Source organism: Echinops telfairi, unplaced genomic scaffold (genome assembly GCF_000313985.2).
Source record: "Echinops telfairi isolate 266 unplaced genomic scaffold, ASM31398v2 ScPeMD7_21;HRSCAF=78, whole genome shotgun sequence".
Classification (NCBI taxonomy): Eukaryota; Metazoa; Chordata; class Mammalia; order Afrosoricida; family Tenrecidae; genus Echinops; species Echinops telfairi.
The window spans coordinates 1,655,826-1,672,258 of record NW_022103918.1 but is presented as its reverse complement, the minus strand read 5'-3'; the positions used below and the strand labels follow the sequence as shown (position 1 = coordinate 1,672,258).

General features: G+C 39.9%; 1 protein-coding gene across 3 annotated transcripts in view; it reads left to right on the top strand.

Annotated features, from left to right (window-relative positions):
- EPS8 (epidermal growth factor receptor pathway substrate 8) overlaps positions 1-16,433 on the top strand; it is a 237,029-nt gene that overhangs the window by 213,183 nt on the left and 7,413 nt on the right. For all 3 annotated transcript variants that reach the window (XM_045288418.1, XM_045288420.1, XM_045288419.1), the window contains one exon: positions 6,006-6,231. In XM_045288418.1, the coding sequence (XP_045144353.1) occupies positions 6,006-6,231 (226 nt within the window). The remainder of the gene's footprint in view (positions 1-6,005; positions 6,232-16,433) is intronic.

The following is a 16,433-nucleotide window of genomic DNA, read 5'->3' as shown; positions in this document are numbered from 1 at the left end:
AATAAAAACAAAATGAAAAAAAGAAAAAATTGGAGCATAGACCCCCCCCCAAATTAGGGCTCGCCATGAGTTCATAATTAGCAACCGAGGAAAAGGAAAAACAAATAAATGCAATGTGGGATCCTGGACAGGACTCTGGAGCAACAACAAAAGAAAGATATTAGTTGGAAGATTAATGAAATCCAAGTAATAATATCTATAACATAGTTAATGTTGTATCAATATTAATTTTCTGATCGGGAATAGCTTGCTATTTATATGAAATGATAGCATTAATGTTATGTAAAATGCTATTGTTGCACTTCTGGAGGAAGTCTAAAATGAGTTCAAAATAAAAAGCAAAAAAAAAAATCCTGCCATAGAGCTTCCTGGGGCTTTTATATCATGCTTAAAGCTGGGCAACAGATGGACATCCATGGTGCTTATCCCCCGCCCCCACCTGGAATCTGCTTTGCCACAAATGCACATTAATTTCCTACTGTTTCTTTTGACTTCATTCCCAGACTTCTAGCACTGTGACTGTTCATCTCTTAGAATTTGCTATTTTGCCCATAGAGATTCTCATGCTAAACCAAGACCAAAACCCAGACTTTCAGTCCTGCTATTATTTCTAATTTACCCAAAGGCCTGACTACAAAAAAAGTCTTTTGCTCATTTTTAAATTAAGTTTAAGTGCTTATTATCTATAGATATTATTTATTGCTCTCATATTGACACGGTAAATATAAGGAGCCTTCCTTCATACAGTTCATGGAAAATGTTTTCCCATAAATATTTTGAAATTTTACATGTGTGTACACACACATAAAAATTTCAAGCCCACTGTCATTGAGTTGTTCTTACTCTTGGAGCTACAGGATGGGCAGTCCCTGTTTCCCTAGGGTTCTGGGTGGCTACTATTTGTGGAAGCAGGCTGCCCCATCTTTCTACGGTGCAGTGGCAGGTGGGATCGAACTGCACAATGTTAAACCACTGTGCCACCAGGGTTCTGTTTAGGAATTGAGAATTAACTACTAGCTGCTACCAAGGGGCAAAGATACTTATGAACATCTTGCCATACCAAGCTAGTGAATTCAACAGAACATCTCCGGCCGTTTTTGTTTCCTAACAAGATACTGTGAGACTACGGGGGAAATAAGCAGATGTGGGTCTTGTGGGATAACGATTCTTGCCCTGGTTCCTATCATCAGTTAGCTGTGTAATCCTATGGAAAACATTTTAGTTTTTTTTTGCTCCAATTTGCTCAGCTGTAAAATATAAGGATTAAATTTGCACAATCCAGAACTACTTCTTTTAGCCCACGTTATGAATGCTCCTGTCTTCAAGCTCAAGAAAGACCCTTCAGCTACTGTGGAACAGTGTGACCATTTTACTAGCGATCCCATCATATTCATTCCAATCAGACCAAATTCCTGATAATAAATATTCTCTTCTTTAAAGTTTGGCTTTTAGATTATCTCAGAAGACTTCATCAGCTCGTTAAAGGCATGACTTTAGACCACAGTGGTTACTCTCAATGCTGCTTCATGTATTGTTGGTGAATATCCACGCTAAAAAATATATGTACCTAAATCCCTTATATATTGTAGTGAATTATTGGCCAACATTCACACATGCATAATTATGAAATGTCTTGCATCTATTTAAGCCCCATACAAATTCAAAGCTAAAGCGTACTTAAACCACATCCTGATATTATTAATATGATTCCTTTTGTAAAATCAATTTTTATGCATTATTGTTTGTATTCTTAAGCCATAAGAATAAATTGAATTTCTGTCTTAATAATTTGAATCCTTAGTACTCTGATATACAAGTTGTACTGCTCAAAGATTCTACCGTGTTTATTACCATATATACCCTATGCTAAGTTGTCTATGGCTAGATAAGAGTGATGGAAATAAATGACATATTTACAAGCCCCTTCAGAGATTGATTTGATGGTAGGTAATTTTACTGTCAAAAACTAATTTGCTCACATTGTCTGTCTGGTATTTGACATGAATTATAATTGGTATTATTTTGGTTCCATCTCATGTGTTAATTTTCTCATTTGATGTGATTTGCTCCATTTTCCTAATAGCAATTGCTTGGTGAGCTCTCAGAGGTAATGTGCATTTGTTTCCTTGTGGCAGTTCTTTTTCGTACAATGTGTAACGCCTTCTCCGGACTTAACACCCTCCAAATGTCCCAGCAGTGTCTAGTTTTCCCTACAGAGTCCCACAGGGACCAGACTTAGAGGATAAAAGTGTATGTCAGAGTAGGTTAAATATTTAAGTTCAGTTTTAATGTCTCCGTCAGGCTTACTTACTTGCATAATTTCCCCTCTGAAGCAGTATCTTAGGGGTATCAGGAGCCTCTCAATAACTTTTAAATTCTTGAGAATTTCATCTTCCACTTGCTAAAGAAGAGTGTTGACTCATTCAGACATAAACATGAAAAGGAAAGTAATATACATCATTTCAGAGAAAGAGAGTTTGTGTTAAAAAGAATATTACACAACAAATCCCGTGGAAACTAGTGCCTGAGCATGCCAGAAACCTGCCAGAGATGGACAACTCAAATGTTTTCTACTACTAAATAATATCATGGGGAAATTTAAAAGAGAGAGAGAGAGCGAGAGAGCGCGCGCGAGAGAGACATGGTCAGACTGCACCCACCGTGTCAAAGGCAGAAAACGTATGAGACCCCGAAAAGCAAGGCAGTTCCATTGAGTTCCACCTCTGGCAGATTTCAGTTTTGTAGGAGATGACAGGTGAGAATTAGGAGGTGACAGTTCTGTGGTGCAGAACACACCAGAACAACCAACCATCCCAATTTTGCCCTCCATTGAAGGGTTCCTAGGGTGTGTAACTTTCAGACCGGGTTTTCTACTCCTGCAGATGGCTACAGAACCCCGGGGTGCTTCTGCCCTTTCCTCGGGGGTCGCTGTGAGTTAGCATCGACTCTGGCAGTGAGTAACACTATTCAAAGGGGGTAAAGCCCTAGACAAATTGGGAAGAGTTGGTCAAGATTCCCTTTTTAGGGTTTAGGGTGCCCTTGGTTAAGGAGAAACATTTCAGGTTTCAGTTAGGTTCCAAAAGACTTTCCATTGCGCCGACGGTACAGTGGTGGCATCAACTCTGCATTTACAATTAAGAAAAAGAGACAGAAATAATGGAGAAGAGACCGCTAACGGAGGGGTAATTTAAGGGGGGCAGGAAAGGGGAGGATGTGCGAAGGCCTATTAAAAAGCATTTGAAAAGTCAATACTAATTCTGTTACCTCCACACCAAGAATAGCATAAACCAGTCCCCATGAGAGAGTTGCCTTGGCGGCCAGATCGGATCAGGAAGGAAAGGGTTGGAATTAATTCAAGAATGCTAGTTTTTCATCCCCTTTCACTTCCGAGTTGGTAAGCATGAAGCAGGAGAAAAAGGGAAATTATGCAAGTAATACAATATATGGCATACTTAATTAAACAGTTTTCATAATGTTTTCCTTTGAATAAAATATTTACAATTTTACGCATATTCTGTTAGGGCAGACATGCGGCAATGACAGATGAGTGAAATGGGGCTCAGCGTATTTGGTGAGCTTATCTCAGGCTGGACTGTGACAGTCACACACAGTGTGTTTAGTTGTCACAGTATGTTTTGATGGGTAGTGGAACCCTGGATGTTCTTGTTTTATGGAAGCAGAAATATGAGTCATTCCATGGGATGCTGAGCTCATGTCATACTTTGTGGGGAGGCTGTGCTTTAAAAACAGTGATTTAAACTGAGACACTTGGCATCCTAATGTGAGAATTCACTAGCACACCATGAGCTTGGGTGCAGAGGACACTTTTGGCAGGAAACATGGCAATATGCATGAATAAGCTGACGTTGGTGTGTGCTACGTATTATGCTTTAGTGATGTATGTTTGCTGTATTTTGATTGCTGAAAATATTTTATTGGCCCAAATATAAGAAGATTTGGGGGTGGGGGGCATGAAAATAAATAGTAATATTATAAATTGTCAATATTTTTATTATAGAACCTATTGGAGATGTTTTTTGGTTTCAAATGTTTGTAGGGTCAACAGTCTGTAGTTCTAACTCATCCACTCCAGCACTTGCTTGGTGAATTTGACCCCGCTACTTCTTTCTACACGCCCTGCCTCCCTCCACTTCCCTCTTCTCCCACCCCACTCCAGTGGCAGCAGTATAAACATCTCTTTCAGTTCTACTCCCATCTGAGCCATAATAGCCATCTACTCCCATCATAGCCATCCTCTCCTCCTCCCCCGCCCTGCTGTTGAGTGGTACCTTGTGAAGAGTGGACACAGTCCGGCTGCTTTCCCGCTCAGGTTTCCACAGGTGTTAATCGTTTGCTGTGAAGGCATCGCTGATGAAGATTGGTGTGGTGTTTTTTTCAAGTCGTGATCAAATTAAAAGTGTGTTTGTTGTGTATGTTTTTGATCTCTGTGGAAATTGGGAAAAGCTCTCTTAAAATCAATATTTTATATTTGGGCCAATTTAGAACTTGAAAGTCAACATTTTTCTCATTAAGGACCTGATTATCCTAAGGTCTTTCTGATTTTTATATGCTACTCCTTAATGATAAAATAATTTAAATTGTCCTTGTGTAGCATCAAAACTTTACTGCAGTTATAAAAACAAGGCTTCACATCGTTGATTCCAGTTTGTGACCCCCCTGCAGAGATTTTGCCTTTCCACTCCACATCTACTGAATCAGGATCTATATTTTAAAAAGATCCCTCAGTGATTCTTACTGTTCAGATATAGATTCTGATTCAGTCTATCTGCGGGTGAAACTGCATATAACCAGCAGGGAGTCAAACTGGAGTGAACTGGTTTGAAGCCATGGTTACAAGTTATTCTATATCCTTGATAAACATGTGAAATGTGCCTTTGGATCATTGGGAGTCTGTTATGTGCAGTTATCTATTAAAATTATTTTGTTTGAATTTTCCAGCTGTCATGTACATTTTAATAAGGAATGTACATGAATATTATTTCATATTAGTTTAATAGTTATGATTGAAAGCATTTTGTATTTTATTACATCTGCCCTATTAAAGTAAAAATCCCTACCTGACCTGTTTTCTAATATATGTTTATGAGTTGTATTCATAAACAGCTAAACACTGTACCATTACCTTCATTATTCCCCCTAAAAGAGGAAAATTTGTAGTTAAGGTGATGGTAGACATGGTTATACCTGGGAAAATATTAGCAATAGCAGTTAAAAATTATTTATTTTGATGTGTAGTCCCTTTATCTATTTGACTATTACTCCCCCTTAACAAATTACTTGAAGACTACAGATCTGTGGACATTTGAAAAATAAGATATAAATTGATGCTGTACAATATTTGCATTTAGACTCCTAGTGGTATTAGAAATTATTGGTGGAAGTTTATTAATAGCAATCTTGCCCACCCTAGGCATTGGTCATTCCAAATCTAGTTGCTGTGAACCTGCCCCTGACAAACCCAACTGTGAGCTATTGACATCTCCTTGCAACTCCTTAGCGAAGACTTTTGACCTGGAACAAATGTGTTGTGTGTTTGAAAAATGATTAGTGAAAATTATATGCCACAGAAGAAATATCTGGCAGTCTGCTCCCATGGAGATTTCAGCCTAGAAAACGTTATAAAGCAGTTCTACTCTGACACACGTGGTCACTGGGTCGAGCCTGGACTCAACAGCCTCTACTATGGCCTACCGTAGTGATGCGAGTGTGTAAATATATCTGTATGTGTTTATAGGCGAGGAGATTTCAAAAAGTTCATTGGAAAATCCCATTATCTTTTAATATAATTATTTCACAAACTTTTTGAAGCCCTTGTATGTGTTTGTGTGTGTATGTATATATGCATATATTAATATGCATACATAATACACACACATGACCTTATCTGGATTTGTGCAAAAAGTTTACAGGTAAATAGCACAATGTGTTTACTTTGCCTAAGTGTGTATGTTTAAATCTCAAGTCAATTGCTTGTCTTTATGTAGAAACAAAGGATGGAGTATGGTCCAAGACCAACTGATGCTCCCTCTGCTCCGTCGCCCCCTCCAACACCTGCCCCAGCAGTTCCAGTCCCCCTTCCGCCTTCTGCTCCAGCGCCTGTTCCTGTGTCAAAAGTCCCGGCCAATGTCACCCGTCAGAACAGCAATTCCAGTGACAGCGGCAGCAGTATTCTGCGAGATAGCCAGAGGCACAAACAACTTCCTGTGGACCGTAAGTTTCTTCTGTGACGAAAACCACGGAGAAGTGAAATGTTTAGAATTGGTTCTACTGGCATTAGATAACATTAAACACACATAATAGTCCTTCATATCGGCATGGCACTTCAGCGATTATTGTAGAGACTGTCACCTAGTGCCCATCCCCCAAGCGATTCTGAGATGTGGGGATAGCCAGCCCCCCACAGCTAATCATGGGTTCGAGAGACGCAGTTGTACGGTTAAGATATAGGAAGATCATAGTAAAGTCAGAGAAATGGGAGAGATGGGAGAGAGAGAGTAAAATAAAGAAGTCAGACACATTTCATGGGAGCATGCTCACCTCAGCTCCTCTTGGTGGTACACGTGGAGGTGGGGGATGAGCAGGCAGGAGAGAGCTCTCGTGAGGTTTTATTTCTAACCAAAGCTTATATATCTTTGGGGCATGCAAGCCCTCTGATTACAAATAACAGTGTACATCATGAGAAGGGGTTGTAGCGTAGCAATACAAGCAATGGGAGGGGGATGACCTAGGGGTGTACACACAATAGTATAGGGAGGGCATAGGGGTACATATGTGGCAAGATGGGTTAATCCTAGACTCAATATAGTAGCCCAAGCTTAGTCATCCTTGAGTGGCCCGGGTTTGCCTTTGGGCATACCTTCAAGGGAACATTATCAGAAGGGAGTGGACCCTATTTAGGGTGAGTCAGACTATACAGTCTGCTTGCTCTAGATACCCTTAAGGAGAATTACCTCTGACCTACTTTCCTGGACCTCCTAGTGGACAGTCATTTACCATGTGCAGCAAGCAGCGTCTTGGGTTTGGCATATATTTGGGAGAGACAACTTGGGAGAAATCTTTCTGTTTCCCACACTAAGAGACTGGAATTTCTTTCCACTTGCCCCTGTGTCTCTTTCTATATATATATTCCAGCCTATTGTGGGGAGTGAGGGCTGTATTAGAGCCAGGCATACTGAGTTGTAATAGGGAACCCTCACGCACTGGCTGTGACCCAACCAATTTAATAATTCTCTTATACTTCAGTATCTGAAAAGTAGGGGAGAATAATGTAAATCTACCTCATAGAATGGTTGACTATTAACAGAAAGGCTGGTGTTTTGAACCCCCAACACCCAGAGCTGCCTTGAAAGACAGCTTCCAAAAGCCTCCTGGAGCAGGTATGTATACCTCGGGCTGCCATGAATTGAGACAGACGTGATGGCAACAACACCCTTATAATTAGGACGCTTGAATGAGGTAGTGTATAGAAACCATTTAAACAGTGCTTCTTAACCAGCAGTGATTTTGCCTCCCCCTTCCCTACCCTCTCCAACCAGAATGCGGAGAACATTCATTCCTGCCTGAATTACTTTTATTGTCACAACTGGAAGATTCCTACAATACACAGGATAGCCCCAACAGCAGAGAGTTATCGGGCCCCAAAATATCAATAATAGAATGGATGAAGAAGCTCAATTAAGATTAATAGATGACACATTATAAGCAGGCAGTAATCACCTTCATTATCATCATCAATGCTATCTTCATATTCTCCCTGCTCGTCCTCTTTGCTATTCAAATACATGTATATATAAATATACATGAGGAGCCTGGGTGCACTTGTTGGTTAGGTATTAGGCAGCTAATAGGTTGGTTCAAATCCACCAGCTATTCTGTAGGGAATACGAAGCTGTCTGTAAAGACGTAGAGGCTCAGAAGCCTCATTTCGGGGTGCTAGGGCCAGGAATTGACTCAATGGCAGTAGTTCATACATGTATACCTATGTCTGTGCACAACCACAATCATGCTATCTTAATAATATATTCACCTGCCAATAGAAAATAGTGAAATTTGCCTTCCATATTCAAATGTCATGGAATTTAGACTTCAGCTTCGTATTTTCATAAATGTAAATTTGATTTTTCGAATGAATGGTCTCTATGAGATTCTGATTTAAATAAATGAAAGAAAAAGACACCACGGTTGACTTTGGATTATCTTTTTTAGCAGAAGGAAAGACAAACAAGCCAAACCACAGCTATTGTGTGGATCCAATTCACGGCAGCCCCGTGTAACATTTGTGAGCCTGGAATCTTCACAGAAACAAGCCAGCTTCCTCTTTCTCCCCATGTATTAGTATTGACCTAGTGGCTACAACAAGGGGCTCAGGCATAACAATTGTTGTTCCCGTGGGGATGGCCCAGGACCAAGCAGTATTCCATTCTGTTGAATAGAGGGTTGCTATGAGTGGAAACTGACTGGGTGACACCTAACAACAGCTGTAGGGAAATAGTAGGGTAAATAATCTGCAGTATACAATGGTTCCAGTCTGTCCACACCCTTGAAAATATTGGTTGTTTTCTGTTTGGTTGAACTTTGCTATTAAGGCTCATGTGAGATGCGATATCTCGTTGTGAGTTGCATCTCTCTGATGGCTAGTGAGCACCTATATTTTTCACATGTTCGTGGCCACCTGCAGGTCTTCCTTGGGAAAGTGCCTGTTCATGTCTTTTGCCCATTTTTACTTTGGATTATTTGTCTTTTTCTTGTTGAGGTGTTGAAGTTTTTTTATAAATGTTAGACATTAGTCCCTTGTCTGATATGTTGTTGCTTATAAAATTTTGTAGAACTATGTGTGTTCTTTTTTGACTCATTTAATGAAATCTGTTGATGTACATGCATCTTAACTATTGAGAGGTTCCTGTCTTCCATTGTTTGTGTGTTTTCAGTTAGTGTTTGATAGTGTATTTGTGCCATGTATTCTGGCCCCTATGTTTGTCCCTCTTTGTTTATTGATGGCCTTCCTTATTCTAAGTTTTACATTTATATCTTTACCCATCTTTAGTTGCTTGGACTTTGATTCTTTTTTTGGCATGTGGGCATCCAGTTTTGCAAGCTCTGTTTGTTAAAGAAACAATCTCTTCCTCATTTAATGGTGCCCTCTTGTTCTGTTAATCCCTTAGTCTTGTCTCTTAGGGAGCCCTGGTAGCGTAGTGGGTTATTCATTGGGATGTTAACCACAATTCAGCAGGTAAAGCCCACCAGTTAGTTGTTCCATAGAGGAAAGATGAGGCTCCCTACTCCCATAAAGATTTAAAGTCTCCGAAGTCCACAGGGGGTGCCTACTCTCCTGTAGGGTCACTATGGGTTGGACTCGACTTGATGGCAGTGTTTTTCCTTTCTTTTTTATTTTATGCTAGGTTTTGCCTTAACATTTATTTGATCAGAAATTAATTTTGCCAGTCCTATTTTCTTTGATTACCAGTAGCTTGAGACATTTTCCCATTCTTATGAACACATTGGTGGGTCCTATTTTCATGTCCATGCCATGACTCGCTGTCTCTTGACTGATGCAGTAATTCATTTATATTCAGGATAATTATCGATAGATAATTACTTTCATTTTGGTGTGTGTGCATTTGTGTGTATCTGTGTATTTGGGGTGTAGGTGTGTGTATGGTGCAGTTTTTTGGTTCCACGTAATTTTCTACACTCAATCTTACCCAAAAGGCCGAGAAGCAATTCCACATAATTTTCTGTGCTGACTTCATTTCGTTTGTGCATTTTCCCATAATTTGCTTTGCTGCTGTTGTTTTAGTGTTTACTAAATCTTTATGATTTTCCTCTTTTATTTTGGTCAGAAGGTTTATTAATTTTCTTTGCGGTTATCTATAATTTATTAATGTCTTCCTAGGTTAAAACGGTACGGTCTCTCTTGCAACTGACTTGACTTCTTGAAAGAATGTTGTGAGGGTGGCGTCTGATCTCCCCCAACTTCGTAAACAGGAAGGAAGAGCAAACTCAGCATCAGCCCAAGGCCAGTTCCTGTGAGGCCGAGGTCACACACGCCTCAAATCTCCAACCTTCTCTATAGATTCTGGTACCAACCATGCCTTCCACAACACTCTCTTCTCTTTTTTATTGTTTCATAAGTCTTTTAAATAGAAACGCAGAACTTACAGACCATATATATTCAGGAACAGAAATTTTCAGGATACCATTCTTCAGTTGAACAGCTTCTTTCGAGGCTTTCCCCAAATGAGACTTCTTACTCTGGCTCTCTACCTTTCAGCTCTGTCACCTCTTGGTCTTGGCTGTGCTCTGGCAATGTTACAAAGCTATTTTAGGGCTGTTAATATATTCTCAAAGGACACATATCATTTACTCCATTTTAAGACTCAATCTGAAAGTGCTAAGCTCTAGCTTCGTGGGTCAGCTCCCCCAGTTAAGTACTTGGAGGCACCCCACTCATCAGGCAAATCCTTCCTGCGTTCTGGCTTTTGGGTCCGTTGGTGCTGTTCCTCCTCTGTCATCCCTCGTGGGTCACAGCTTCTTGTCCCCAGAGCAGGAGTTTCAATGCACAGGGATCTCTGGGTCTAAAGGCTGCACCAGTAACTCTTCTTGTTCAGCGGAGGTGAGACCCCCCCAATCCCTGCTCCTGGGGTGGCTCGCTTTATACCGAGTCAGAATCCACATGATGGCCATTAGTTTGGTTTTGGAGAAGTAGGTAACTTTAGTGAATTTTCTTCAGGGGTTTACCTCGTTTGGGGTTTGTTGTGCTTCTTGAATGCATATTTTCATGCTCTTCATTACATGAAGGAAGTTTTCTTCCATCAACTCTTCAGCCGTTTCTGCTGGGCCTGATATTTTTTCTTCTAGGTCTTATCATTCATAAATTATTCCTTTTGATAGTCTCCGACATGATTTTTAGATATTCTTCTTCGTTGTTGTTTTTTCTAACACATTTCTCTAGCACATTAGTATTTAGAGATTTGTTTTCAGTGTCACTAATTCATTCTTCCAACAATTTAATTCTGTTCCTTTGCCCACAATGCATCATCCATTTCTGAAATCTTACTATTGATTTAATGGATTTTTATTTGCTGCCTTTGTATGAGTTCTAATTCTTGTCATTTATTTTGTCAGCTTACTTTTGCAGTGTTTTTTGGAATTCATCTGAAATTTTTTTTCCCCCTCTGTTTTCCTTGATTTTGTCTGCAGTTTTCTTGGGATGTACTCACACATTTTTCTTCTAAATTCTTTACCAGGCCCTTTGCATGCCCTTTCTTCCGCAGGCAGGTGTTCTGGGTCTATGTTTTGGTCCTTTGTTTCACTCACTCTGTCCGGTTACTTTGTGTGACCTGAAGCGGTCTTTCATCTCTGGGAAACTGTGGCATTGTTGCACGTGTGTTTAATTGATAACTGTATGCTGGCATGATCTTAGGCACTTATCACCTGTCTTCTGTGGGCGTGATAGAGAGTGAGAGTGTGTGGGAAGTGCTTTGTTGTTTGCTTGTGCCGTGCGTTGAGGGTCGTTTTGGCTGGTATTGGCTGCTGCCTGTTCTTGATTACACGGTACAGGAATGGGTGCTGGCTGTCAGGCAGTTGGCGGCCTTGCAGGAAGTGAGTGTGGCTGGGCCATGTGTTCACACTTGTGGTCTCCCTTGGCTAAAGTCTTATGGGAGCAGAGTGGCAGGTGTTTCTCCCACTGAACTCATAGGTGGTTTTCTTGAGCAGCTGAGCGCATAACTGTCTGCATCACTAGGGCTTCGTTCCAAGAAATCGAGTTAATACCCTTCTAATCCATATCTTGGTCTTGCTAGAAAACTGAAGTCATAATAAACTTTTCAAAAAGTGAATCACTTCGTCTGTGCAACAAAATGTAACTGTGTGTACAAACATTCTATACTTCTGAATCATTTAAACTTGTGAACTTTTGAAAGATGTTTTTATTATTTTTTTAAGACACTAAAGGCATAGTTTTAAAATGAGCAAGTTCTATAAATATTTTTAGTGATTTCCCTAAGGAAATTTTTCCACTTAGAAAGAACTGCTTATTTCTTTATTCTTACCACAAGTTTACAACATTTTTCTCCCTTGATACGTCAACGCGGGGCTCTTTGACACTGTGGGATTCGTTTTTCCAGGCCGGGGATCAGAGTTCACAGGCGTCAGTCTCCATTTGGAATGGTCTGTGGGTTTGGACAGTTTGTTCTTGGTCCTACCCTCGGAAACTAAGAATAAGCTAATGGGAAAGAAGCGTAGTTAGAAGACTTTGGAGATAAAGAACTCCCCGGATAATTGTGACTCATCATGTTCAAATCTGTTTTTCTTAAGTAAAAGGATGACTTTTGGTATGTAAAATATGAAAAGTTCTTCCTGAGTTCACACGTACTTGTTTCTTTAAAGTAATAAAATCTTACATTTACTTATACAATGTTCCTTTTTAAGATATTTCACAAGAACAGTTTGACATCCAGGAAATACCACATTTCATTTCTATAGCAAATTCTTTGATTCATATATTCTTTTTGAGGGATTTTTAGAAATGGATTTCAGTAGTTTTCAGTAGCCTTTGAGAAGCAGAAAACTGTTTTAAGTGTGTGTTTATTGATAGCCAGATAGTTCACAAAACATACCTGCCACACTCTTTCCATTTCCTGTTACGGCCTAAACTGGACACAGCTAGAAAGAAACTACTCATTAAAAAAAAAATTCACTCGTAAAAATGCAAGGGAGAAAAGCCAACTTGCTAATTTTAAAATGTAAGCAATATTAAGAATGAGAACCCTTTCATGAAGTATAATTGTGTCTTGCTATGCAAAATAGCTGCTTAGACCTGCCTACCATATAAGATATGCAAACTGTTTTATCTCTGTATCCAAAAGGGTTCTCCATTGATCATTTTAAGATATCAGTGCTTAAGCTGTTTTGCATTTCTTCCTTTTCCTTTGAAGTGTTACACCTTTTAATTGACTTTAATCTTTTGCAGTCATAAGTGTTATTCTAGAAAAGGGTGAAAAGCCAGTTTGCTGAGTTGTTTTCTAGAACACTGAAAACGGGAACCAAATCAGCACTGTTCACTCCTGGAACATTCTGCTGGGGCCTGGTGATGGTCAATGTCATGACAGCTTAGGAAGTAGGTCAGAAAATAAACTTTTTAAGAAGGCAGTTGTTTTTAACTTATTACTTTGCAATGAATACCTATATTTAATAGTAGTGTTATGTAGGGATGTAACAGAATTAACTAATTAAATATATTTTGTAAAATTCTTCAACATAGTAATTAGTAGTATTATCGCTCTCCTGGAGGGCTGCTAAACACAAGGTCAGTAGTTCAAAACCGCTAGTTGCTCCAAAGGAGAAAGGCTTTCTACTCGCATAGAGATTGATGTTTTGGAAACCCACAGGGGCATTTCTACTCGCTCCTCTAGGGGGCTGCTGTGAGTCAGAATCAACTTGATGTCAGTGAGTTTTGTTTTGTTTTTTTCTTTCGAATTATTTTTCAAAAGTTTATTTAATTGCTTGAGGCACTAAAAAAGTATGAGACTGAAACAACACTATATGTTTATTTCATATTTCCACTTATTTCCCACGGGCACTTAGCCCTTGGTCAAATACTCACTTTCTAAACTTTCATGAGGGAAAAAGAAAATCATGGAGCAATGGTAGCAAAAAGATTTCCGGTCAGTGTCATTTGCCAAGTGGAGGGAAGAATCATTCTAGGGAAAGGAGATTGGAGTGACACTTTGCACCTGAAGGGCACCAAGGAAGCCACTGTGTGCTGAAATGAAGGAATCCGGGAAGAAAGTAAGGCAGTGGTCTCTAATATGGATTACATACAGACGTTTTGAGCAGACTTGTTGCAGGATGTAACATATGTTAAAGAATCGTGTTGACTGTTTACTGAGGAAAGAATGAAGAGAGAGCGGCACGGTGGTGGTGAGTGGAAGCAATGAGGTAATAGACTGGTGGTTCAGACCCAGATGGCCCGAGGAAAAGGGGCTCTGGCTGTCTTTGGACGGTAGAGCCTGCTGTCTGCCTGATGGAGTGGCTGTCATGTAGGACCAAGAGGAGTGAAGCACAGCCCAAGCTTATTTTTCAGAGGGTCTGAAAGATCAAACTGCCAGTAGTTTGCTTGGGAAATCTAGCATAAAGCAAGCTCGTTTCAGGGTTAGAGATACTATATTTGAGATATCTAATAGATATAATACCATCATTGTCATCTTGTCATACTGTGGTGCTTGTGTGATTCTGGGCGGTATGCCACTGGCAGGGTCATCAAGGAGCCATGGTATCTTAGTGGGCCACACATTAAGCTGCTAATCACAAGGTCAGCAGTTCAAAACCTACCAGTCTCTCCAGGAGAAAGATGAGGCTCTTTGCTATTCTAAAGATTTCAAGTCTCCAAAACCCAAGTTCTACTCTGTCCCACAGGTTCTGTGTGTCCAAATGGACTGGATGGCAGTGGGATTTGAGTTGGCAGGGCATCATCCAAGATGGGAAGATTTCAGCGGAGATTCCAAACTAAAACAGAATCGGAAGGAAGAATTGATGATCTCGTTTGGGGGAAAAAAATTTGTCACTGAAAACTTGATGAATAACAGCAAAACTGTGCCAGAGATGAATCCCTCAAGCTGGAAGACACTAAAAATACAACTGGGGGAGTGCTGTCTTTTTAGCATGGAGTCACCTGTAATTCATGATTCATAATGAGAAAAGGTGTCCATTAAAAATCACAATGTGGAATAAATGAAGTCAGAAATTAGATAAGTTGGTAGTATTCAAAAATAGGGTGCATAGAGATGGATATCCTAGGCATCACTCAAAGCTCACTGCCAGCTAGTTGATTCTGACTCAGTGACCCAATATATAGCACAGGGTAGAATTGCCCCTACAGGGTTCCAAGACTATAATTCTTAAAGGGAGTAGAAAGCCTTGCCTTTCTCCCATGGATCTCCTGGTGGTTTCAAACTGCTGACTTTGTGATTAGCAGCCCAATGTGTAACCCACTATGCCACCAGGGCTTCAGTGAACTTAAATAGACAATTTGGAGTATTAGCAACTTTGAACCAATCTTATGGTCTGCTATGTTAGGAATGACAAACAGAAGAGAAATCATTTTGCATTTGTGTAAAAAAATCTGTTAATGAAATACAATGCTGTCAGTGACAGGGTAATATCTAAACAGCTATAAGGAAGACCAATTTATATGACTATTATTCAAATCTCTGCACTAACAATGAAGCCCAGCCCACCCACTGTGATCAAGTTGATTCCAACTTACAGGGCAGGGCAGAACTGCCCCTTAAGACTTCTGAAGGTGTAAATTTTTACAGGAGCAGACAGCCTTATCTTTCTACTGCAGCCTGCAGACACTGAGTATTTTTACCACTGTGGTAATATGAAGTGGATCAAGCATGCAGTCGAGAAGCACTGATCATCAGTGGTAACTGGAAACAAAGGTGAAGGCTCAGCAGTTGGAAAACATGTTCTTGGAGTTAGAAATGACACTGGGGAGCACGAGGGAGATTTGTGAGACCAACTACTTATTCCTTGCAAGTAATAATTTTAACAACCTAACAGACATGTGAACCTCACCAGATGGAACACACAGGAATCAAACAGACTCTGTAGAAAGAGATGCTGGAGAAGCTCAATGCATCAGCAGTTAGAACAAGGGCTAGGGCCAGCTGTGAAACAAACCATCAGTTGCTCATATTCAAGTTCAGGTTGAAGCTGAAGAAAATGAAAAGAAGCTCATAATCGTCAAAAGGCAAACTTGAATATATCCTACCTACATTTCTAGAACATCTCAAGGACGCAGTTGAAGCATTGAACACTAATGTCTGAAGACCAGGTGAGTTGTGGAAGGACTTCATACACGAAGAAACAAAAGGATCATTAAAGACACAAATAAAAAGGAAAAAACCAAAATGGATGACAGAAAGACTTTGAAACTTGCTCTAAAATATTACAGAGCTAGAGTGAAAGGAAGAATTAATAAAGTAAGAGTCCAAAGGGTGATTTCAAAGTAAAATATTATAATGAAATGTGCAAAGACTTGGAGTTAGAAAAGTAAAAGGGAAAAATATGCTAAGCATTTTTTAAGATGAAAGAAAAAGACAAGCTTCCACTGGCAATATTGAAGGATTCTGTGGACAAAATGTTGAACAATGCAGGAACACATAGAGTTACCATGCCACCCCCTTCCCAAATTGATCAATCATTTCAGGAGGTGGTCAAGAACAAATTATATTGAAGAAAGAACTCTAAGCTTCCCTGAAGGCACTGGTGCAAACCAAGGTTCCAGGAGCTGAGAGAATACCCATGGAAATATTCCAACAGCACTGCAAGTATCCACTCGTCTATTCCAACAGCACTGCAAGTATCCACTCGTCTATTCCAACAGCACTGCAAGTATCCACTCGTCT